The 26,073-nt window shown below is 30.3% G+C and overlaps 1 protein-coding gene across 2 annotated transcripts in view; it reads right to left on the minus strand.

Moving 5' to 3' along the window:
* Positions 1-286: 286 nt before the first annotated feature.
* The window catches only part of LOC113550254 (collagen alpha-1(III) chain-like), a 32,679-nt gene continuing 6,892 nt past the window's right edge, over positions 287-26,073 (minus strand). The window contains exons 2-28 of one of the 2 annotated variants that reach the window (XM_026951985.1): positions 13,010-13,148; positions 12,516-12,938; positions 10,686-12,170; positions 10,196-10,252; positions 9,132-9,176; positions 8,920-8,997; positions 8,667-8,702; positions 8,424-8,504; positions 8,302-8,337; positions 8,100-8,171; positions 7,978-8,031; positions 7,733-7,789; positions 7,602-7,655; positions 7,089-7,151; positions 6,922-6,957; positions 6,713-6,808; positions 6,510-6,608; positions 5,279-5,314; positions 4,856-4,978; positions 4,716-4,742; positions 4,461-4,589; positions 4,337-4,363; positions 3,487-3,603; positions 3,210-3,326; positions 2,776-2,892; positions 2,355-2,483; positions 287-2,292 (exon numbers count right to left, since the gene is read on the minus strand). In XM_026951985.1, coding sequence (XP_026807786.1) covers positions 950-2,292; positions 2,355-2,483; positions 2,776-2,892; positions 3,210-3,326; positions 3,487-3,603; positions 4,337-4,363; positions 4,461-4,589; positions 4,716-4,742; positions 4,856-4,978; positions 5,279-5,314; positions 6,510-6,608; positions 6,713-6,808; positions 6,922-6,957; positions 7,089-7,151; positions 7,602-7,655; positions 7,733-7,789; positions 7,978-8,031; positions 8,100-8,171; positions 8,302-8,337; positions 8,424-8,504; positions 8,667-8,702; positions 8,920-8,997; positions 9,132-9,176; positions 10,196-10,252; positions 10,686-12,170; positions 12,516-12,938; positions 13,010-13,148 — 5,076 coding nt within the window. In that variant the 3' untranslated portion in view covers positions 287-949. The remainder of the gene's footprint in view (positions 2,293-2,354; positions 2,484-2,775; positions 2,893-3,209; positions 3,327-3,486; positions 3,604-4,336; positions 4,364-4,460; positions 4,590-4,715; positions 4,743-4,855; positions 4,979-5,278; positions 5,315-6,509; positions 6,609-6,712; positions 6,809-6,921; positions 6,958-7,088; positions 7,152-7,601; positions 7,656-7,732; positions 7,790-7,977; positions 8,032-8,099; positions 8,172-8,301; positions 8,338-8,423; positions 8,505-8,666; positions 8,703-8,919; positions 8,998-9,131; positions 9,177-10,195; positions 10,253-10,685; positions 12,171-12,515; positions 12,939-13,009; positions 13,149-26,073) is intronic. The other variant, XM_026951986.1, reaches the window with a different exon arrangement.

A 26,073-nucleotide genomic window follows, 5' to 3' on the forward strand; every position in this document is an offset into this window, starting at 1 on the left:
AAAATACTTTTGGAAACACATACTTAAATTATAAATCATAATATTTAACGGTACTTGGAACTAATATATAAAAATAAATACTCATCTTGTGTCATAATAAATATTTAAACAAATATCTATCCTAATATAATATTTTCTTAAAATAACTTAAAAGAGAATATTTATTTTATTATTAGTTATACCTAGTTTAATAACAAAAAAAAGTTTTCTTCGATATTTTGTTATTAAAAAGGCCATTATTTAATCCATTAATAAATCTAATAAAAAAATATACACATAATTTTACAATTCAAATTATACTTTATTTATTTTTTAATTGACATTTAGTTACAGTATATAAAACAACTATTTATTAAGTAAAATAAAATTGTCAATCAACGTCTATCCAGGAGTTACCATCTTATAAATATATACAATATTTTCGTAAAAATATATTTAATTAGGCTTACAAAAGTATCTATAAATTGACAGTAAACGTTTGGTAACTTCTGGACGGGTTATAATTAACAAATAGTATAAACTAATAAACGTAATACAAATAAATTCATCGAAATCAGATTGATACAATTACAATTGTTGTATAATAAAATAGATTATACGCATAAAATGACTTTTAATGTCAATTATTTAATTATATATTGTATATATTTTTATCTATTTAACGTTAATTTTAAAAAAAAAACAATTTAGATAAAAAAAATAACCTAATAATTTGGATATATTCAATTAGATTAGCTTAAACTAAAAATAAAATTATCTGAGCGTTTGGGGTATTAATTTGTTAAACAGAATATGATTGCCAATTGATTTTTTTAGTACAATATGGAAAGTCATATATGTAATTGTATGTTCAAATATATATAAAAAAAATTTGAATGTTAAATTTATTCCGTTGATATTTTATTTATTTTTTTAGTCTTTAAAGTATTTGTGTTGATTATTTTCAATATTATTCATCTTTAGTTTTCCTTCTTACAACTTTTATCTTTCTTCCAAATTCTGGTTGGTCATAAATTGGGGCATTTGGGAAATTCTTTCTACTTGGACTTTTAATTACAACGGATGGGTTTAATTGACTTTGTTTTACTACTTGATCAAAACTTCCTCGAATGATTGCAGTTTGTGATTCAGCTTGTTCACAATATGAACACTTGTATGGTACTTGATAAGCCGATGGGAAAACAGGATTTAACTTTGATGATACCACTTCTTTTGATGCTGCACTTCCTGCGCCACATGACGGATAAAATACTACCGGCACGAATCCAATAACAGCACCCTCCGGGAGATTATTTAAGTCAAATGTTGGCTGTTGTTGTTGTTGTTGTTGTGGTTGATTAGTAGAATTATTTGTAGGTGGAACAAAATAGCATGGACAAGATCCTGGGTTTGGTACAATTGGCAAAGGATAAGGAATTATATTGACAGGTGTCGAAGAATCTGGTGAAAGAGTACTAAATTGTTCTTCATAGGATATGGTACTAGTTGATTCCACTGAATTAATATTTTCAGGAATCGATGGTGTTTTACTAGATACACTATATAATGAAGTGCTAGTTTCTGGTTTGCTCGATGATAAGATAACCTGATTTGATTCTTGACCAAATTGATATGGTAATTTGGGTGCCTTTGTAGGGCTATCTACGTATTGTGGAGTAAGTGAGCTGGAATGTCCAGATGATCCTGATGAAGGTCCTATTAATTCATTTTTACCTAAAATTACAGCTTTTTGGCCATCGTTAGAATTAGGTTCATTTGGAACATTTATGCGTATATCTATCAAACTAGGTTTACTTGTATATTCTGGAAAAGTTTGACTAGACTTACTCTTATAACCAGATGTTTGAGTAGAGACAGGTGTTGTTACTTGAGGTTTTTTACCTTTATTTTCTGTTACTGGGTATGTAAACTGTTGTTCTGGATAGCCATATGCGTTTAAAGGATATTGTTCACCAGCTACAGATGGGTATACATTAAAATCTGGTTGACCAGAGTATACTTGATTTTGACCTGGATACAATTGATAATAACCAGAGTAACCAGATGGTACAGTAGATTGTGGATAATTAGGGAATGGTGCATTAGGAGGAGGGGGTACTGGATATCCTGAACCTAAATACTCAGGGTACACGTTTTGTTGCTGTGCACCATAATCAGGAACATTAGGTTTTTGAGGATAGCTTGCAGGATAAACATAATTTTGACCCGGGTATGATGGTTGAGAACTAGGCTTATTTGGATAACCTGTTTGAGTTTCTTCAACTAATGATGGATAACCATTGGATGGTAAACCTTAAAAAAATATATTGATTCATTGTAAATTTAAAAAGGTTAAGTTTTTTTTAAATATTCACCTGATACACTTCCACTGCTTGGATTTATGGGAGATGGACTGGGTTTTGGTGAGGTGGGATAAGAACCTGGAATTCCTGGGGTTCCTGGGGTTCCTGGAGTTCCTGGTTGACCTGGAAGGCCTGGTTGCCCTGAATCAAGATTACAATTACATTACACAAAAAAATAAATTACAAATATTACATTACTAAGAGTTCAACAAAATATATCAATGATCAAAACTATGAATTAGATATTTTGTCAATCACAGTAAAATGTTTGATACTTAATACCAAAAAGCATATTTTTAAATGTTCGTCAACGTCAAAATTTTAAATTGATTAATTTACCTAATTTTATTATACTAAAAAAACTATAAAATGTGTTTTTATAGGAATCCTAAATAACTAAAATGCTAAAAATAACTTTGTTATAATATTTTACCTGTAAATCCGGGATATCCTGATGATAGATTAGGTTTTCCATAGTCAACCAACCCTTGAGGATTTTGTCCAAACGATTGGCCTGGTTTTCCTGGGAGCCCAGGAGTTCCTGGTTGTCCTATAATAAATATAAGACGTAAGCTTACTTGTATCAAAATCAGTAAGATACTCGAATCAAACAAAAGTTAGAGTAAGCATGATTAGAGTAAGAATAAATATTAAAAATGTTATATACATTTATATTCATATTCATATTTGATATATTATAGATGGATAATTATTAGTTACTAATAAATCAAATGTTTTATAATTTGAACTACTTTTAAATAAAAATATATATATATATCAGTTACCAATAACTATAGTAATAAATAGACATAAGCAACTAAAGTTTTTTTAAGTATTTAAAATATTAAAAATTATATTTAAATATACCTGGTGTTCCAGGAGATCCTGGGTATCCAGCAGGAGGTGTAGGTTTTTGGTAAGATGGTCCTGCGGGAATTCCGGGAGTACCTGGAGTACCAGGGATACCTGGCTTTCCTGGTTGACCTAAGGGAAAATCAAAATTATGAATAATTACATAGCTTAAATACAATTAAAAATTTTGAAATTGCCTTGAACAGTTATTTGACATAATAGAGTCATTTCATTTCAGATATATACATATTTAGGATAATATTTCAACAAATTTGTTTTTAATTTTATTTACCTGGGCTTCCAGGATAACCAGAGTAAGATGGTTGTGAAGGATATGTGGGCTGAACTGGATATGTTGTTGGCGGATTTGGTTTTTGATAAGATGGTATACCTGGGGTTCCTGGTTGACCTAAAATTATATTTAAAAAATAATATTAATACTAAATAAATAATTGTGTGATCTACGGATAAAATAATATATGAATATGAAGGTGCTTAAAACTGAACTTCATAATAAATAATTAAAAAAACATATTTTTTCTTCTATAAAAACAAATTCAAATACAAATTTCTGAAATAAATAATTTAATTACTTTTACTTAGTGATTTAAATGTATGTAATACAAAATACATTTTGAAACCAATAATTAAAGTATATATATATTATGTTATTATACTATTCTAGAACTGAGTACAGTTCGTCAAAAATATTTCATACTAAGTAAAAAATAGTGTTGTATATCGGTATTCATGTATAACATGACCATGACTATGTGCACATATATTTAAGATGACAATTTGAAGATAAAAGAATACCTTTAATCATAATTAATTTAATGCGTAAAATAAAAGTAGGATTTCAAAAAAAAAAAAAAACAAAAAATGTGTATTATTTGATAAATTAAATTTTTAATGAATTATAGATTTGACCAATAACACTCTTTTATATTTGTCTTTTTTTACGAATAGTCAATTTTAACGATGGGCTGTCCAGAAACCGTTACTATAAAATTAAGTTTCATAAAGTAGTTTTGAAGTTATAAACAGTTTTTTTTTAATTTAACGCATTTGATTTCAGTGTTTTTTTTATTATTATTATTATTATTATTATTATGGTATAGGAAGTATATAATGCTATTTACCTGGCAATCCTGGAGTGCCTGGTTGTCCTAGAACACAAAACAATTTAAAAGTTATTTAATTTTTTCGATTTTATTATTTCTATTGGTTGTTGTTGATTATAACTACATATTCAAATATTTATACCTGGACTTCCTGGGTATGCAGAACCTGGATAACCCTGCGAGCTTGGTTTAACAGATTGATAATTGGGTTTTTGATTCAATGTAGAACCTGGATAAGCTGAGCCTGGTGTTCCAGGTGTACCTGGTTGACCTTAATTTAAAAAAAAATATATTTTTACTTTAACAATTCTATTATTACTAAACCTATACATTCTAATAATATTATTTGTGTAAAACGTAAAATAGTTATTTCTTTAATATAATGAATAATATTTACCTGGTAATCCTGGTGTTCCGGGTAGTCCTAAAATAAATATTATTTTATTATTATTTTTAAACAAAATATTAAATTAAAATTCATTTTTCCTATATTTACGTATAATTTTAAAGTTATTTATTTAAGTTTATACTATTAACCTTGACTTCCGGGATAAGAAGATCCTGGATATGGGGAGGGATTTCCATATTGGTTATTTGAAGTCGGTTTTTGATATGAGGGTTGGTATATAGACCCGGGTAAACCTGGTGTTCCTGGTTGACCTATACAATTAATAAATTCGTTTAAATATAAAAAAAAGGTTAAATAGAATAAAAATTATATTTGATATAATTAAACTGTTATTTGTAATTGTTCACTAATATGTAGCAAACCATGAAATATGATTTACTAGATTTAGTATAGCCGTTGTTTTGAATAGTAGGTACTTATTTAACATGCTTTTATACAATTAATATTGTGATTGAAGAAATTTATAAAATTCGTTTCTATATTCAATTTTTTTTAACGTTCATATTAAGATATTCTTTTCCATTATATAATATTATTTTTAATAAAATTACCTGGAAGTCCTGGAGATCCCGGGGATCCTGGTTTACCTGTAAAATGTTTTTTAAGAAGTAAATAAATAAATTAGATGATAATAATATTATATTATATTAATATAATATTTATTTATGTTAACATTATATCATGTTTATGTTAATGATTACATAAACACTTCTTATTTGTTTTGAATAAATTGTATTACATTATGTGTTAATTTGATTTGATAGTTTTTTATCTAAGCCATAAATAATTATAAATAAATCTAAAAACACATATACTATTTAATCATAAATTTCTAGTTTATATTTATGCTAATTAAAACATAAGAACGTTACACTTATAGTTTAGCAGTCATATCTATTTAATATATTTAAATTATCTGATTGTAATATTAAACATTTTACTTTTAGTAAAATTAATTGTATGTTATTAATTTATATTGATTTATTTGGAAATTATAATTAAAAAAACTATACCTAATGGAATTAGAAAACTAAATAAATAATAAATATAAAATTTATGGATACAACATAAGTGTAAATATAGATATTATACGGATTTTACATCAATGTGGTATTATATATTATAAATTTATAATAATTGACATATTATCACAAATATCAATCCATATAAAATAACAATAACAGTCAAAAAAATCTTCACAGGCCAACTATTTCAAGAAAATAAATAACTAAAGTATAACATTCACTCGAAACCCAGAAATATTGAACAACTTCATTATTTTCTTCAAATATGGTGTACAAGAAAAACAAATTTAATAATAAATTCAAAGTAAGGAATCAACTTAATTTTACATATATATTTAAAAAAATAACTTTATGTAATTATAGGTTTTATAAAAAATAAAAATGTTGAAACTATTGCATTTATGAGTTGAAGTTGTACGTGGTCAATAAAAAAAAAAAATAATAATACAAGTATTAGTTTGATTATAGTTAGTTATAAAAAGGTTATAATTTGTATGTACAATTTGAAAGTATAATAATATACTTTTAAAAAGGTATATTTAAATGTTTGTTAAAACTATATTTATATTTATTTATTTATAACTGATATATTATTATATACCTATATAATATAAATATACAGTATACATATAAGTGTGTTTAAGCAAGAGGTTGTATTATACTCTAATAGAAGTATTACAATTTTGATTAGAAAGAAACATGTTTATTTAAGCCATTTAAGGCAATCTACTTTTATTTGCGTATATTATTGCATTACCTGGTCCTATGGGATATGTTGACGGTGGTGTTGGTTTTGGATATGAAATTGTGCCTGGTAATCCTGGAGTTCCTGGTAAACCTGGAGTACCTGGTTGACCTGAAAATATAATATTTTATTTTAGAATACAAATATAAATAAATTATTACGATATTTTTATAAAAAGTAAAAATTGTATTCTATTACATTATATATCAATTTACCTGGACTTCCGGGGTATCCTGCATTTGGTTTTTGATAAGTCGGTTGTGGTTTTTCATACGATGGTGTACTTGGTAAGACTGATGCTCCTGGTTTACCTTTTTAATTTTTATGAAAAAAAAAAAATATTAAAAATCTATAAACATTTTGTTTAAAATAAATATAATTTTGCATCAATAATAAATTTAATTTATTTCAAATTAACACATACCTGGTAATCCTGGTAATCCCGGAGTTCCTGGTTGACCTAGTGAAAAAAAGAAAAATGGATTACATTAAATTAATATATTATTACATTATTTATAAATAAAGACAAAATATTTTATATGAAAATAATTTTGAAATTTTACAAAAGAAATAATAATTATTATTTTATACCTGGGGTACCTGGATAAGATGATCCTGGATATGTAGATTGTGGAACGTAAGATCCTGGTTTTCCTTTAATATAATTAATTAAAATTAGAAATTTTTTATTTAATTTAAAGTTATCTTGTAGTTTGGTTATTATTGTTATTAATTAAAAATTTATATCAAAAGCATGTTATTATGTACCTAAATACCTAATCATAAAATAAATTATTTTAATCTAGATAATAATAAAATATTGCAGCCTACATTTTTTTAAAGAATGATATTTATGAATATCTTAAACATAATTTAATAATTTGGTCATTAGTTGAATATATAATGAAAGTTATTTATTATATGTATATAATTGTATAATCTACATTATTTAAATTTTACATTTTAAGAACTCTAAAACACTTAAAAATTATAACTTAACTTCCAACTCTAAGTTTTAAAAAAAAATTTGACATTTAGTAATAAGTGCGCTACACTAAATAATTTATTATGTTATATTATTTAGAGATAATATATTGTATTTACCTGGTAGACCTGGGGAACCTGGAGAACCCGGAGATCCTGGTGATCCAGTAGATACTGAAATTAGTATAATATTATTGTATATAATTAGATAAATTTATTGGATATCTAATTATTTTTATGTTGCTTATTACCTGGGGCTACAGGGTATGAAGGTTTGATGTATGAAGAACCTGGTAATCCTGGGGTTCCTAGTTGGCCAACATAATTAAAAACTAGTAAATTATATATATACATAAAAAGTTATTGAACTTTGAATTAAATCACAGTATATGTTATTATAATCAAACAAACTCATTAATGAATTAGCATATATATTTTAGTATGTTTTATCACACACACTATAAAAAAAATAACTAATAAAAATGGTTATTTATACCTGGTGATCCTGGGTAACCTGGAGTGCCTGGTGATCCTGGGGATCCCGGGGATCCTGGTAAAAATATAAAGATACATTTTCAAGATTAAATTGTTTTAATTTAATAAAACCTATTAAATTACCTGGCCCACTAGGATATACTGTTCCTGGGTATGTTGTTGGTTTTTGGTAAGAACCGGGAAAGCCTGGTGTTCCTGTATAAATAATTAAACATTTTATTTAATATTTTCTAAATTGAATTCTAATATACTCGTTATTTATTCATCTTTAAATATGAGTTAGTTGTTTTTTTTTTTTTTTTGTTAAAATATATTCAATTTATACCTGGCAATCCTGGAGAACCTGGTAATCCTGGTGATCCTAAAATTAAATTTGAGAAATAGTTAGTTTTAATTAGATACCTATCTATTCATTAAATCAGACTATAGAAATTATAGTATAATTACCTGAAACACTTGGGTATGAAGATGGTTTGTTATTTGAGGATGATCCTGGCAAACCTGGCGAACCTGGCAATCCTGGAGCTCCTATATATAAATTAATAATTTGTTTCATTTACCATAGTTGAATGATATTTAATAATTAACAAACATCAAATAATTATAAGCCTATTTACTATAATTATTTTTTATTTACAATAGTTAAATTAATAATAAAATAGTTACGTTAGTTATTAATAAAGTACAAACCTGGAATTCCTGGAGTTCCTGGTAAACCTGACGAGCCTAAGTAAAATTTAAAAAAATTATATTATATAACTTAATACAATTTGTTGTTTTAGATTATTTAAAAATAATAAACATAATATTAAAAATTTTAATTACTATTGTTTAAGAATTTGAAGAAACATAATACGTAAACAAGTATAACAAATATGTTAACACTTTAAGCATATAGAGTTAAAATATGTATATTAAATTAATTATTTATTTATATATTTACCTGATGTACTAGGATAAGATGAAGGAGGGTAAGGTAATGGTTGTTGATATGATGGATAACCTGAAGATCCCGGTTTACCTATAAAATATAAGTTGAAAATATAATTAATTTAGTATTTATTTACATTTGTAATCTATTTGCTGAAATAATTTCTCTAAATGACAAAATTAGTTTTCTAAATATGTTATGTAAAACTTTAATTTAATATTCACCTGGTAATCCTGGAGTTCCTGGTAATCCTGGAGAACCTGGAGAACCTATAAATATTATAAAAACACACATTTTCAGCTTAATTAATAATAATATAGAATATATAATATTTTTATAAATAATAAAACAGCGTTATTTTCTAGTTCTTTTGAATATTGAATTCTATGCAATTTACTTATCATACACAAATATTCAATTTTAGTATAATGAGATAAAATTGTTGTGACTATATAAAAATTGAAGTTGTCAAAATTATATATTATAGAATACCATAGTTCATATTATTCATAATGTGTATTCCAAGTGAAATATGTTTTTTTTGTTATACATATTTAAGGCTGTTGAAAGCAGGTCGTTTTTTCATTTTTTCGTGCGTTTAGATCAATAAGCGAAAGAAAAATTCACCCAGTACCAAAAGTCCGATTTTAATTTTAAAAACATATTTGAATTCCTTATTCTCTTTTCCAAGTTATATAGAAAATGGATTTTCGGTTTTTTATTTTTAGTACCACTTAAGTAAGGTGAATTCTGAAAAAAAATTGTATATAAATATAATTCATTTGTTACTATATAGTAATTAAGCAATGCAATAAATCGAAAATTAATTTCCTACATAACCTAGAAAAGAAATTAAGGAATTTAAATATGTTTTTAAAATTAAAATCGGACTTTTGATATTGGGTGAATTTGTCTTCCTCTTTTTGGGATTTTTATGTAAAAACTTTTTTTATCGCAAAATTTAGCGACGTGCGCGTATATACGATATGGATTTCCAAGAATCTTAGCCGTAGTTTATTTTTAATTACATAAAGCGTTCGAGGAACGCACGCACACTAATGATCAATTACAACAAACACAACTACACATAACTCACAATGCATATCGAATATTGCCTAAATACAACCCCTTAGAAATAGTTCGCTTTCAACAGCCTTAAAGATTTTAAAAATAAAATATGCTATTAATCATAATAACCTGGGCAATGATTTTACATTAATTTAAATTTAATATTAATATTAAATATAAAATAATAATATATATTCAAATACTATGACATTATATATACCTGGATAACTTGGATAAACTGTAGATGGACTTGTCGGTAACCCTGAACCTGGTTTACCTAAAAATAATTTAAATTTATAAATATTTAAGCCATTTTTAATAGTTTTTCTATCATTTTATGTTTTAATAAACATTTGATATAACACTATTCGTATAGAATATAAATTATTTTAAAAGAAAAACAATTATAAAAAATACTTGAGATGTTTAAATAATTAATGTAGATCTTAATGAAGAAATATAAATATAATTAATCGATAAAAAAAAATTGTATACAACAATACCTATATGGACATGATTATTATATATTAAATTAATTAATATTTTATTAAGTTGACAATGAGGTTGTGTAAAGTACTGTAATTATTTTCTCTAAATCTAAAATATTAAATACTACCGTTTACTAATGAGATAAAAAGCTAAATATCTAAATCACACACCAATTTTCATAGGAGTGACCTAACTTAAATTTAACCTATCAAAAGTATTACCTGGTAATCCAGGAGTTCCTGGTAATCCTGGAGATCCAGGTTTTCCTGGTGATCCTGGAGTTCCTGATAATACTGGATAACCACTTGGGTAACCTAATGATCCAGAAGAACCTGGGGATCCAGGTGATCCCGGAGCTCCTGGAGTTCCTGGGGATCCTTGTGAGCCTGGGTAACCAAATGATCCTGGTGATCCTGATCCTGGGTAGCCAAGTGATCCTTGAGATCCTGGTGATCCTGGGGATCCTGGAGAGCCCGGAGCTCCTGGTGAACCTGGATATCCTGGTTTACTTGATCCAGGATATCCCAAAGAACCAGGTGAACCTGGAGATCCTGGTGATCCCGGTGCTCCTGGAGATCCTGGTGTGCCTGGATATCCTGGTTTACCAAATGAACCAGGGGTTCCCGGAGAACCTAATGAACTACCTGAACCCAAAGAACCAGGATATCCTGGTGATCCCGGAGCTCCTGGTGAGCCAGGAGATCCTGGTGAGCCTGGAGATCCTGATCCTGGATAACCAAGTGATCCTGGATATCCAGGAGATCCTGGTGAGCCCGGAGCTCCTGGTGAGCCTGGGGATCCTGATGCTGGGTAGCCAATTGATCCTGGATATCCTGGTGATCCCGGTGATCCTGGTGAGCCCGGAGCTCCTGGTAAGCCCGGAGATCCTGGTGAGCCTGGAGATCCTGATCCTGGGTAGCCAAGAGGACCTGGGTATCCTAGTGATCCCGGTAAGCCCGGAGTTCCTGGTGAGCCTGGAGATCCTGATCCTGGGTAGCCAAGTGTTCCTGGGTATCCTGGGGATCCTGGTGAGCCTGGAGCTCCTGGTGAGCCCGGAGATCCTGGTGAGCCAGGATATCCTGGTTTACCAAATGAACCCAGGGATCCTGGTGATCCTGGAGATCCTGATCCTGGATAACCAAGTGACCCTGGATATCCAGGGGATCCTGGTGAGCCCGGAGCTCCTGGTGAGCCTGGGGATCCTGATGCTGGGTAACCAAGTGATCCTGGATATCCTGGTGATCCCGGTGATCCTGGAGAGCCCGGAGCTCCTGGTGAGCCTGGAGATCCTGGTGAGCCTGGAGACCCTGATCCTGGGTAGCCAAGTGATCCGGGGTATCCTGGGGATCCTGGTGAGCCTGGAGCTCCTGGTGAGCCCGGAGATCCTGATCCTGGGTAGCCAAGTGACCCTGGTGATCCTGGGGATCCAGGTGATCCTGGGGATCCTGGTGATCCTGGTGATCCTGGATATCCTGGTTTACCAAATGAACCCGGGGATCCTGGTGAACCCGGAGATCCGTTTGATGCAGGATATCCCAAAGAACCAGGAGAACCTGGAGAACCAGGAGATCCTGGTGAGCCTGGAGAACCAGGAGATCCTGGTGAACCTGGTGATCCAGGTGATCCTGGTTTACCGGGATATCCAAAAGAACCTGGGTATCCTGGAGTACCAGCAGATCCTGGTGATCCTGGAGCTCCGGAAGATCCTATATGAGAATTTATATTAATTACATTTATTTATTTTTATTATTTTACTGATATAACAATTAAGTTATTATTAAAAATATATTTATTCCTAATTTTATGTTTAAGTGTTATATGAGTTATAAATAAAAATAAATATATATGTTAGTAAATGAATGGTTTTGAATCTAGAAAAATTATTAATTATTATTTTTATCTAATTAATTAATCAAAATTGAAAAAAAAAATGTCAAGTATTTTTATTCTAGTTTTATTATTGAAATATATTTATGTAATTATCAATTTTTTCAATTTTTTAGTTAAATTACAATAATTATTAATTGGTTTAATTATAATTGCATAGGTACCTGGTGCACCTGCTGGTCCTGGTTGACCAACTCCAACAAAACTGGGGTATCCTGAAGAACCTGATCCACCTAATTGACCAGTTCCTTGAATTGGTCTTCCTCCTCCACATCCTTTTGGGAAATAAAGATCACCCCATGCTGTTACCACTCCATGGTGTCCATGATGTTCATGTTCAGAACCTCCTTCAGAACTTTCATTAGCTTGATTTTCATCAGCAGGATCATGCTTATGATGGAAAATTTCTACAGATTCACCCGGTGTGACTACTCTGTATCCCCAGCCATCAGATATATAATGAGTTGCTTGTAATTTTCCTTCCGGATCTACATATCCGTAACAACCATATGTGAATCCGTCCGGACCTTTATTTTCATGGTGGAATTGACCATTTGGACCTACTTCGTAGCCGAATATATAGGCCACTATAAAATGGAAACAAATTTGATATAAAATATATTATAATAATAGTAATTAATGATTATGGAATACATACTGGTATCAAAATTTTGCTCATGATATTGAGTTTTATTGCTATCTTCAATATTAAGTACCACTTCCAAATCATTTGGGTTGGTTTGCTGAGAATAAGCAAACTGAATCCCCACGATTGAAAACAACAGTATTAAATACATCTAAAATAAAATACATTTTTTATTATAGTTTTATTTAATGAAATCTTAAAAAAATATTGATTAAATATATGTATTTCGTTTCTATTCAAATTAATGTTTAATTCGATTATTTAATAATTTCTTAAATTTTCACGTTTTAAATAAATTAGAATTCTGATTATTGCATGATGTATTTAAAGTAGGACATATTTAATTATAAATGTTTTTAACACGTAAGAAATTTTTAAACATCACGTAAGCAATATTTGAAATCTTAGATTCGTTCAAGATATTATATTGCAAAATTTAACTTTATATTTACATTATTACTACCATAAGATAAATTGAAAATTAATTTTGATTATTTCTTTATACAATTTAAATAGAAATTGGACAATTCTGTAAACTAAATTGCTAGTGACAAATTAATAATTAATCAATTAATTATATTTTTATTAGAAAAGTACGTACAAAAAATTGATAATAATATAACAATATTTAATATATATATATTTTTTTTTTTTTATATGCATTTATTATAATCTTAAAATTAAATAGTAATATTAAAGTGACACGGATCATAGACTTTCGACATTCGATATGTGAGCGTATTTAAATAAAGTCTTCCAATCTTCTGACAAATAGATAACTGAATTGTCTACTAAGTCAGTGATTTTAATTTAATACATAAATGTTGGATTTATTATATGCAGATTTTTGTCTTTCTAAAACATTAAATTTAATACTTGACTACACTATTCAAATCATAATTTAACCTTTATTATATTTTAATTTTGTATTGTATACCTATATAAGAATATATTCTTCTAAGAATTCAACTACGTTTACCAACACGAATGTTTTGATTTTACTCGGCGCTTATACCTAAATAATATATTTATTTTATTATCCTTGCAATTTTGCCAATGAACGATAAACTGTTTTTTTTTTTTTGTACCGATTCCAATAAAATGTAACCGTTGTTATTCTTTAACACAAAATGGAATTTCAAAAATTATAATCGTGTTGGCATTTGTGTCCTACATTTATTCACTGTGAGAACCAACTGGTCGAATTCAGCACACGAGCTAGAGCACTCATAATCACCACTTAGAAATTCAACTCAGACTAGTGCATTCACATGGTAAATTACCTACCTATATTTTATTGAACCATCATGTAGGTGCGCTCAGTATGCTATTACATATTGTAGGAATATGCGTATTAAAATATAATAGTGTTTGGATAACACCAAGTTTTGTATAGGTATTTGTCAAAAACCTAATACTAATAATAAGGTAATATTTAGTTAAACAACAGATGTAATACAAAATAGATGTTTTTTCATTATATTTTTTGCAAATTAATATCATAGAATGTATAATAACACATAATATGTATGAACAATAAGTATAATATTGTATTCGCTTAATAATTTAAATTGAAAACTACTTTAAAAATATAAAGGTTTAGGTTATTGTACGGCATTGTTTATAGAGCTATTTACTTTAAGATCGATGCTGTACTTACATATATTTATAATTATAAAATGCAGATTACTTGTTTCAAAAAAAAAAAAAAAATTAAACATCTATGTGGAATCCTACTAATATTGTATCCTTTAAATTTAATAATAAGTAATTTCATTATAATAATATAAAAAATAATAGAGTCAAATATATTCTTCTGAATGTATAATTTGCAATGCCGTGCACATATGCGTTAGTAACACCGAGAATACACACATGGGTAACTACGTCTTTGTAACACGTTCTACTTTATAAATCAATTAAAAATTACAACTACAATTAGTGGTGTAGTAGTTACATATAATACTGGTAGAAAACAATATAATATATGTATTTGATTTAAAAATATTACTCGACCATAAATTAATACAAATAATCTATATCGTTATCTAATAGAAGAAGTGTATTTATCACATTATATTTCATTAGCTTTAAGGTTAGTTAATAATAATTTTATAAATACTATAAAGCTATAAACCAAAAATAAAATAATTAGTTGGGCAATAACTTGAACCAAAACCAATCAATTTAAAAACATTACAGTAGCTCAATAGATTAATTTATTTTATATTTTGCCATTTCATATATAATATTCTTAAAAAATACACCGATATAATATTTACACTAAATGAAGTACAGTTAATACGGACTTTCTAAATAATCAAAATTTAGTATAAAAACTACACTATTAGTGAATTACATTTTTATACTTATTTTCCCTTAAATTACTTTTAAGATACTATTTAGTTCCATAAAATGATTTTAAATATACCAACTGTGTTCATTGGGTAATATAATATAATTATGACCAATAATCGGATACTAGATTATATTTGTATGAATGTTTATCAAAGGTCGTTAATATTATACTCGTACATGACATATTTTGCCCTAAAGAATTTATGCTAAAAACTTAAAATATACATTTTATGTAATAATTAAAAAAAAAAAACTATAAAGATCTTTAAAGATAGAAACAATCCAGCTAATACATCTATATCTATTACCTGTAACCTGCTGTCCTTGAACTGCCAATTATATATTAATGACATTCATCGTATAAGTCATAAATAAGCTTATATTTTTTTGGTAAGCCGTAAGACTAATTTTGGAGAAATTGCTTTTTCCTGATCTCATCTTTAATTTTAATGTAACACTGAGGTCGACGAGTTTTATATTTATTAGGTAGTACAACAACTTAAACCGAATCTGTTCATCGAATATATTGCATAGGCTTCGTAAATGTAAGCAAAACTTACACGCATTTTCCATCAATAATGGGTAGCTACTAATAGTTTTATAATATAAAAGATATGTAAATATCATAAATTATATTATGTTAATAAATAAATCATTAACTATAAAATATATACGAGTATAGTCAAACACCAATATAATATTTTATAATTTTTTAATTAAAATAAAACAGAATATTAAAAATACTGTATATTATTATTAACTGGACAGCCTTTAATTTGTTTCTAAAATGTTCAAATGATTTAAAAAGTTAATCTTAAAAATGCCATGTTTTATTGATTTATTAAATATTTTGTAAAATCAATCGAACATATTGTTAGCCCATAATCGCTTCTTTTTAAGTTTCGCCAATGATTATACGAGGTGATATCATAATATGTACTTGAGTTTATATTTACAATAAAATTACAATTGTAGTTGAATAAAATACAGATGTTATAATTATTTTTGTCTGCACCACACGGTTCCATAAAAATAAATTAGCTTTTCTCGTTTTTTAAAAGTTAGACATGCTTTAATTCCCTAAAATAAATAAACAATAACATTTTTATATGCGAATAATAAAACATTAAATATTAACCATAATACGCTGATAACAACATAGGTGATTTCCCTATTACCACGATGTACACAAGTGTACATCATATTATAATAAAACGTGGTATTAAATAGACGTTGTAACATTAAAAGAATAAAATACATTACGATGTGAATAGATAAAATGTTTAACTGTATCAATCCATGACCTATCGTATAAAACTTGAAAGCGGAACGATTCTTTTTGTATTACACGATTAGGTGAGTAGTGACAGTTTGTATACCTAATCAACACGAGTTATGAATTTATGATGGCTAAACACGGACATTTTCGTACGATTATTCAAAACAGGTGCAAAATGAACTTAACAATTATTTTCCAAAACTACCTATAATATTGTAGTTTAAAGTTTACACATTTCGTTGGCTTTAATGCTTCGGTCTAAAAGTATTATTGACACTTATTGCGTCAGTTGAATAATATTTAGGTACAAGTTTACCTATACAATAAGTCCTAAAAAAATACTAACACGTATAGAATTATTCAATGTCAATAAAAAAAAACCTGATTGCCTTAGATAAAGCATATTATCACGCATATAATCACGAGATGACAACATTTTTCTCTCATTGAATGTCATACTATTTTACGATTTCCTACCTATGTAATGCGGTAAACGGTAGTAAAAAAAAAATAAATCATTACTTTGTCCTATCCTCGCGCGGCAGGAATACGAATCGTTTTTCAATCGCAAAGATGAGCTAGGTAGCACAATAATATAATATAATATAATATTGATATCATGGTACTCTGGTACGAACGAAACGAAACGCAACGGAGTATGGGGTAGGACGTAGTCTAAGCAAAACAGTAGAGATCTTAGAATATCAGTCACTGTCTACTCGCTCCACAAAATAAATCGACCGCCATATATTATAGTACGTAATAATAATACCGGACCCGTGGGAATTGCCAATTCTAAAACACTCGGGTAACGGTTGCGGGTGGGGGGAGGTGGTGGGATTCCGTGTCTGTACCCTTGCCGAGTTCTATCCTCGAATCCTCTTACGCGTGCCACCCGGGAAGACGGAACACGCATTTTTACAGGATTGAAAACCCAAATCAACCAGATTACGTACATTATAAGTTTGTTGTGCAGTTGGACACCGTACGTGTCAAACGCGCACGTGACTGTAGTCCGGCAACAGACGAGTATAGCGGAAAATAAACATATATCAAAATTAATACAAGTACGTGGACGCGTGGTCTGCTAATAGTTAAGGTCCTAATATAACTTACAAACGTATTCATGATAAAAACAATAGCTTACTGTGGTTATTGTCGGTTGGTATAACGGTGCATTTTTTTTTGATGTTAATAAATTCAGCTGAGATATAATAAATGTGATCCGGCTCGACCGGCTCTGTTGAATTAGTTCTTTACGCGCGTAGGCTTAAAAACAGTCCATTCTAATATACTATTAAAGTCGGGTACCTAAATAGTCCCTAGTCATGATAATATTATTGTAATTTAATATTATATTAATACGTTCAGCGTACAACTGTACAACTATAAACAAAACAGAACGGATACAACAAACATTTTGAATATGCGTTTGTATAATTTTGCAAACTAGGAACGTAGCTTAAATCAACAATTTCAAAACAATCGTACACGCCCTACAGCGATATGGGTATTATTTTACTGAAATACCTAGTTCAGTTTGTGCGGATTTCCAATCTTTAATATAAAATATACAAAATACCCCATGACGCAATTCACGTACGTTACAAAATTACTCGGACTGAAATTTGCGTATCGTACAGGATTATGACCTTTTTTGGGAGACGCAATTTACTTACTTCGCAAATCATATTCGATACGGTTTATATCACGTGCTATCGACCCTTAGATAAAAAAGATTATTCGTCAATGTTCAAAGTAAGACAACGTTGTTTTTTTTTTTTTTTTTTTTTTAATGCCATTAAATTATAACATAAGCTGTGGAGTTAAGACTACGATTTATTGTCGTTTGTAACGTTATGTACGAACGATGATGGACCATCATCCGTTGATAATTGTACTTTAATGCACCCGTGCACAGGTATAGGTAGCGAAAAGGTACAACACGGATTTACGCGATATTATATTTCATATTCTCATCGAACGCATGCCATTGGGTGATATGCGCATTGTTTACAGTATATATTATGTATTTGACCAACATGAGCCATTGTTTAGCAACACTCTATTGTATCTATTATATGCTCATTATTATTACAACACGTTCGATCATGTATTGGCCATCATCGCAGTGCGCGAGTGATAATAACGGCAAGCAGGCACCTATATAGATATGTTGAATTGTAATCACGCGGATTAGTGCGAGTGGGGCTATAATAATGAGTAATATTATATATTATTTAATATTATTATATTCGGTAGAGGTGCTATTCCGCGGTACACAACAGGTAGGATACAGCCGGCATAACGTCGTGTGCGGGGACTGTCCAAAGGCCAACGCGTGACTGACGGACGGATTCGCCCGATCGATACAATTATATAATTATTCGGTGTCGAGTACAATATATAATAATAGTATGCAAGTCTAAGTACCATAATGTAATATACTCGTATTATGCACAGCGCAGTGTTGTAACGTACGGGACACATGAAGAAGCAGCACTTCAGCCGCGGTCCTTCGATAGTGTAGTAGGACTGCCTCCGTTCATTATTATTTATTGTTACAATCGACACGATCGCATTATACTATTATTATCATTAAAATAATATTATAAGCGTTTTATTACGGCGGCGTGTATATAAATGGTACACAGGCGCCGTCGCTTTTAAGGTGAAGGCCGTCAGGTATCATCATCGCAGCCGCCGCCGCCGCCGCCACCGTCGTATTATCTACCGCGTCCGCGTATACCTGGTTACGTGAACGTCCTTATCCGTCAGTCCTTTACATATATTATATTATTATAATATTATAATATTATTTTTATACACCGCCTGGCGTCGGAGACTGGTCTGACCAGAAATTATTATCATCATCATCATCATCATCAGCATATCGCCGTTGTCCGCGTTACGCCGCCGCAATAAACTGCCGTCGGTGATCTACCGTCTCCGGGCCACGCGATTCCGATATTATTATAAATCATAATGATAATACGATGTCGTACGGACGGGCTGGCGCGCGCGCGCGCGTGTGTGTGTGCCGTCGGAATTCCACGCGTTCACTTTTGCGCACATGTGTATGACCTAAACGGTTGAAAGTTCAACGTGACCGCCCAAAACCTTCTCGTACGTTTAATATAATATTTATATATATATATATAGGTATACATTATACGAAGACCGGTATACGGGTCCGGGCGACCGCGCGTGGGCAAACACTTTCGACGACACCGACGACGGTGTTGAATAATAATAATAATAATAATAATAACGTTCGCGTTCGCTCACGTTATACATAGTGTATACATATAATTTTTTTTTTCTAGGTCTACTTAGCCCGAAGCCTGCGTTTTACTTCTTCTACGAGTATCCGCGCCCTCAAAACCGATGTAAATATTCGTACACACATGCGCTCGAAGGTCGACCGCCGCGATGTGCGCACGTCCGTGCATCTTATTGTCTGATATAATATTATGTGTATGAGTGAAAGTTTCGTTATTCGACATTCCTCTAGCGCGCCGTCGCGGACGGTTAATACGTCTCGAACAGAAAAAAAAAACGTAATAATAATAATAAACGGAATAACAATCGAATCTGCCGGGTGTACGGAGGCTGTTGCGCGGGGGAGATGTGCCCACGCGCGGTAAGAGCGGTCCATAAACCGGCAAAATACTGCAGAATATTCAATGAAGATTATAAGTGCCTACGCTCGGTAGACGCGCGTAAACAACACGCTCACCACCGTATTATGACGTTGTATTATTGGAAACGTATTTATGTGTAGCCGCTCGCTCGGTATAAAAATAATAATATTATATGATAATATCGTCGTGTTGTGCAGGTAAATAAACGTTTTCGTAAGTGTATTTCAACGACGTTCAGGGCGTCTTCAAACGCGCGTACCTACACTTCGGTTTATAATATACACGTTCGGGCGAATAAAAATGCATCTTCGATCCTCGTCGCCGAACAGACGCCACACGGCATGCGCGTGTTAAACGACTGTGCGGCCACAAGTACTATTAGGTGCTTGTAAAAACATAATGCACACGGTAAACGTACACGAGCGTTCCGAGTCTCTGCAAACACCGCGCGTCGTACATTTCAACTACTATACAGTATAACACATACACGTCGTATGATCGCAATGATAATATGATATTATGTAAAAGTACAGTTTTCGTTTGGAATTATTATTGCTTTGCAGTTAACCGTATTATTCGTGCATAATAAAATTGTGTGTGTATTTCAGTTCCGTAGGTGTAAAACGTACCCGAACAGAAAGTGTGGGTGCGGCGACTATTATAATAATATATCGCTTTCAGGTCTTTGCGGTCGAAATGATTCTGAACACAATAATAATGATAATACTATGCACATATACGCGCGTCTATACAAACATAATATGTACAATACACAGTTCGTTTTAATGAGACAAATATTGTTAAATATTGATGTAAAATGATTGATGTCTGTGAAAATAGCAAACATCGGTAAATTACTTTCACTGGCCCCGGGGTAGGTTCGAAGCTTTATGTCAAGTTCGACCTACGGTATTTACGCGCATTGCTTCCCGGCGGTACCGAAAAGACACCGTTCCCCGGAACACCGTAGCACCGTGTATAATATTATAATGCATACGTGTGTGAGTGCGTACCCGTACGGATTACATAATATTTGCCCACACATGTGAAATAATACATACAACAATGGACGAAGGCGCGAACTCCGACAATAGATCCGCAGACGTGCTGGAGATATAATACGACACAAGCAGCATCCAGCATTTTATTTTGTCTTATTTTTGTTTTTGTTTTCGTCTATCTCAATGATAATAATTAATCGCTGTCGTGATCTACGTGAAATGTTGTTACACACTGTATGCAGTTTGACACGTTTATAATGTCATTTCGTACTCCGGAAACGAATGCGAATTCAAATGTATAATAATAATAATAATATATTGTAATGATATACGCGCACTAAAAGTGCTGTCTGTGGGGCCTGTGATTTTCGAATTTTTTCCAAACGATATCTTCACGACTTTATCAAGCTTATTTGTGCAACATTTATCCATATTTATAAACAATTTTTTCACTGATTCTGCCATAAAACTTTTAAATATTATACAAGGTATTTGTTTTAAATACACGTACACTTTTCAACAGCTAAAATAATCCACTATAAAATGTACGGTTAAGCTTAAAAAGTTTCAAAGCTATAGTTTGAGAATCGCAATTTTTTTATTTAAAACATTTCACTATACTTTACAATGATATTTTAATATGTTTCCCTTTTTCTTACAAAAACAAAATCTAACCTATCGGGTATACGTTTCTTTTTTGTTCAAATGAAGCCTTACATAATATATTTAAACTCGTGACATGTCTTTACGTTATTAAAATCTTACTATTATAACATATAGCTGTCATTTAAAATTATTATTAAATTCTTTATTGCTTAAACTATGTTGAATATTAAACAATAATAGAAATGCTATTTTTATTTTTATTTTTATTTCCAATACAATTTACGAAAACGTCAAGAGGATGATTTAGACTTTCCTAATATCGATTTAAATGATAAATTGTTAATTCGTCACGATGGATGGACGCGATCAATACTATTTGGAAAGTTAATGTTGCTTAATTGCACATAATGATCTTTGAAAAATGTATTTATTTAAACTAATTAGTATTTAGTATGGTGATAAATTTAGGATAATAAAAATAAGTATGATGTCTTGGAATGTTTGTTTAAATTAAAATATATGACGAAAAATCATTCTCAGATAAAAATTTAAATAAATATTTATTTAAGTCATGATGTTTACGATCGATTTCCAATTTAAAGTTTTAACTACTATAAAAAAAAATACAGCAATTTATTATGTAAAATTTGAATCCAATGATAAATCATTGCATATGAAAAACGATTCTGATCGGAGCCTGTGTCTGACACACGGTCTCACAGATGATTGCCAAACCATCGTATATATTATTGTTATTAATATATATTATTTGAATTACAACAAAATAACAATATAGATTTTGTTCAAACATCGGTGTTGCGTAAATAATTTCCTTTTCTATATTTCTTTTTTCGTTTTTCCCGACTATTAAAAAAATAAAGTACGTAGAATTTTTTTACTTTTGACCAATTAGACCAAAATAGTATCAATTAAACCTGATTTTCTACTAGACACTACCCTTAAATTTATGATTGAAATATTATAACTTTTCCTATAGGAGCCTTCGAATAAAAAATTAAATTAAATTAGAATACACTAATCATTATAAAATCAACATATTCATCGTTCTATTATAATAATATATATATTATAATATATTCATTTTTTTATATTGCAGTTGATCTAATGATTCAGTAAAAAATTTAATTTGATGTAATTTATGACAAATAAAATAATTAATTCAAATTAAATTTGTATATCTATAATTTAAAACATAAAGTACTTTAAAAAAAATATATTATAATTCATATTGAAACGATATGAATGAAAATTATTAATCTTCTAACTTAAAAGCTTTTCAGTTTATTTGATATACATATATATATGAATTCAAGGTGTCACAAAACTGTTAAAACCAAAATTACGTAATTGTTCGCGAAGAGGGGAGACAAAAATGCCTGTCACGAATTTGCAATCTCACGGACTATCAAAATCATAACAACAATAGTAAATAGCTGTTAATTACAACTTACAAATATATCGTATACCTGACACGTTTGACTCGTATATCGTGTTACCTATGTCTATTTCTGAAGTCAATAAAGAAAAATAGATTAGTCAGCCGAACAAAAATAGTTTATACTGATTATTATACCTTTTGAGGCTTTCGAGATTATAAATGTAGGAAGTGCAGTTAAAGAAAACCCGGTAACAAAGATGCACAGTTTGGTTCAACACTCGTATTATTATTTTGATAATATTATTATGAAATTGTAGTGTTTCGAATTACGTTTTCGTTATTTAACCATACTGACATTTCCCATTAATTCGTGCATATATGGTCACCATCATCTATCGACACGGAATGATGTCCGACCGTGAAATTAAAATCGCTAGCTAACAATTCCCACACATGCAGTGACAATGATCTAAATGGGAAAAATGAAAATGATAAATAAAGAAACAAACAAATAGCATATATAGTGTTGTGCAACACAAGTCACGATTGTCGTTATCCTGCGTGGGGAGTTGTACGTATCGAAAATAATGGTAAATCCCAATTATGAGGGAGGACCGCGTCGTTCAATGTACGACTAAAACGGTATCGGCCGTCACGCTCATAACGTTTCGTGTTGCATTGGCTATTATTCGTCATTATTGTGGTACGCGCATGGATATATCGCATTTTACAGCCGTAAATATTGTCCGCATATATAATAGTACATTAATGTGATGTGTACAACATTCGTATAGTATACAACGGCGACGGCAGCATCCACGGGGCAACTAACCTTGTCGGCCGGTCGACGATGTACCGAACGTCAAAGGAGTAGGAGCTGTTTTCTTGTTATGCATAATATGGTATAATATGCGTTCGGCGTTCGTGTGTACGTCTGTATATGAGTGCGTGCGCGTACCGTGTGGGTGCTGCGGAATATTTCCGACGAATTGAATTCGCCACGGAGGCGCTACGACCGGCTTTGGAGACATCAGAATTAATTATAATTATTGTTGTCGTATAATAGTGCTGTAACAACCCGAGTGATAGTGATGTTATACGACCATATACGCTACTGAGAAACGTTGTTCGAGTAACATTTCTGACGATTATAACGATCATATTGTTATAACGGTTTGTAATATTATTGGCCATCAATCATCACGAAAACCACTTAAAGGAATGTTAAACCTATAAGGAACTATATTAAAGACCAAAAGTTGTAATTGTTTTATTAGTAAAATATTCAAATAAATAAAATAAATATTATTAATATGACACATACATATTATAGGTATTATGTAATAACATATCGCGCAAAATACTATTAAAATCTTTTAATCTTTTAAATTATTATTTTTACTTTCAAATACTCATAATTGTGACTATTTATTTCAGGAACCAAGACATTCGTATAGACTAGATCGTCACTTGAATTTAATTAAATTTAATACTGATTATTTAAAAAAGTACATACATTTCACTAGATGTTGACGGTTGGAACATTTTTTCCAGCTTTTTTAAAAACTTTATTTTCCTTTTTATATAAATAAATAGATAATCAATTAAAAGGTTTGACTCAATAAATAGCTTATTTTTTTATCTATTAAATTTAGTTTTGTTCCTTGTGTATTGTTGTTTTTATCAAATATAAAATCATTGTGAGTCCAAGCAAGCTATCGAAATCAACGATACACGAGAGTCACAGCTTCCGTCTATTGTTTTCAAACATTCATCAATACACTAAAAATCTATTTCAAAAACGTAGTCTCATGATAAGTATAAATTTATAAAAACTAATGGCCACCCCAAAGAAATGGTTGTAGTTTATAAAAAAAATCCATTTTGCGAAATAAATACATTTACTCCTTGTAGTTTACGTGTCTGTAGGCGTGTATTAATTGTTTAGAAACAAACCCAAGGCACTTAGACATATAGCATTAGCATTGCTAATAATATTATAATGTACTCGTACGGCGTTATGAAACGACACAGTGACCGAAAAAAACAATAGAAAGACCACCCGCCGTATCTGTCAGGTTTATGCGTCACATTGGCTACTTATACTTTCCATATTGACGCACAGCTATGTGGAATGTGTTGCAATCCGTTCCGTCCCGAAGGGAAATAAAATCGAAAACGCATTGTTTTAAACTAAAGTCCGTCGAGACGTAAGTAAAATAACAGTCGTTATTAACGATTATCCGACGTGGAAACATACATAAAAATCACGAGAACAGACGTGTACCCTATCCCACGCATCTCTCTTGAACGGTTGCCAAGTTTTATAAATTATAAGACTGGTATTTTTCAAAGTGTACACATATTATACGGTTAAAATCACACGACACGTGTGACACGATGATAGGTCGTTTCGAAAATCACGTTTAACCAGCATGGAAAAAAAACGATACTTAAGAGCAGATTTCCAGGTAGTATATATACGTTAGATTAAAGTGGATTTTGGAGAAGCCATTAGTTCCATCGTCTACAATATTGATTTTCTTTAAAATACTTTGACAAACTTAGAAAACATTATATATTGCTATAAATTGTACACTTCAATCAGAAAATGACTGGTCGTGTCTAAACCAGCTTTATACATATAATATATATATATATATATATGTGTGTATATATTATATTATATAGATTTTTTTTAAACAACAAAACGAAACATCAATTTATCAACATTATATCTATCCAATTTCATAACAAACGTTTCACAAAAGCCCATGGCAATGAAATAT

The sequence above is a fragment of the Rhopalosiphum maidis genome, chromosome 1, assembly GCF_003676215.2.
Source record: "Rhopalosiphum maidis isolate BTI-1 chromosome 1, ASM367621v3, whole genome shotgun sequence".
In the NCBI taxonomy this organism is placed as follows: domain Eukaryota; kingdom Metazoa; phylum Arthropoda; class Insecta; order Hemiptera; family Aphididae; genus Rhopalosiphum; species Rhopalosiphum maidis.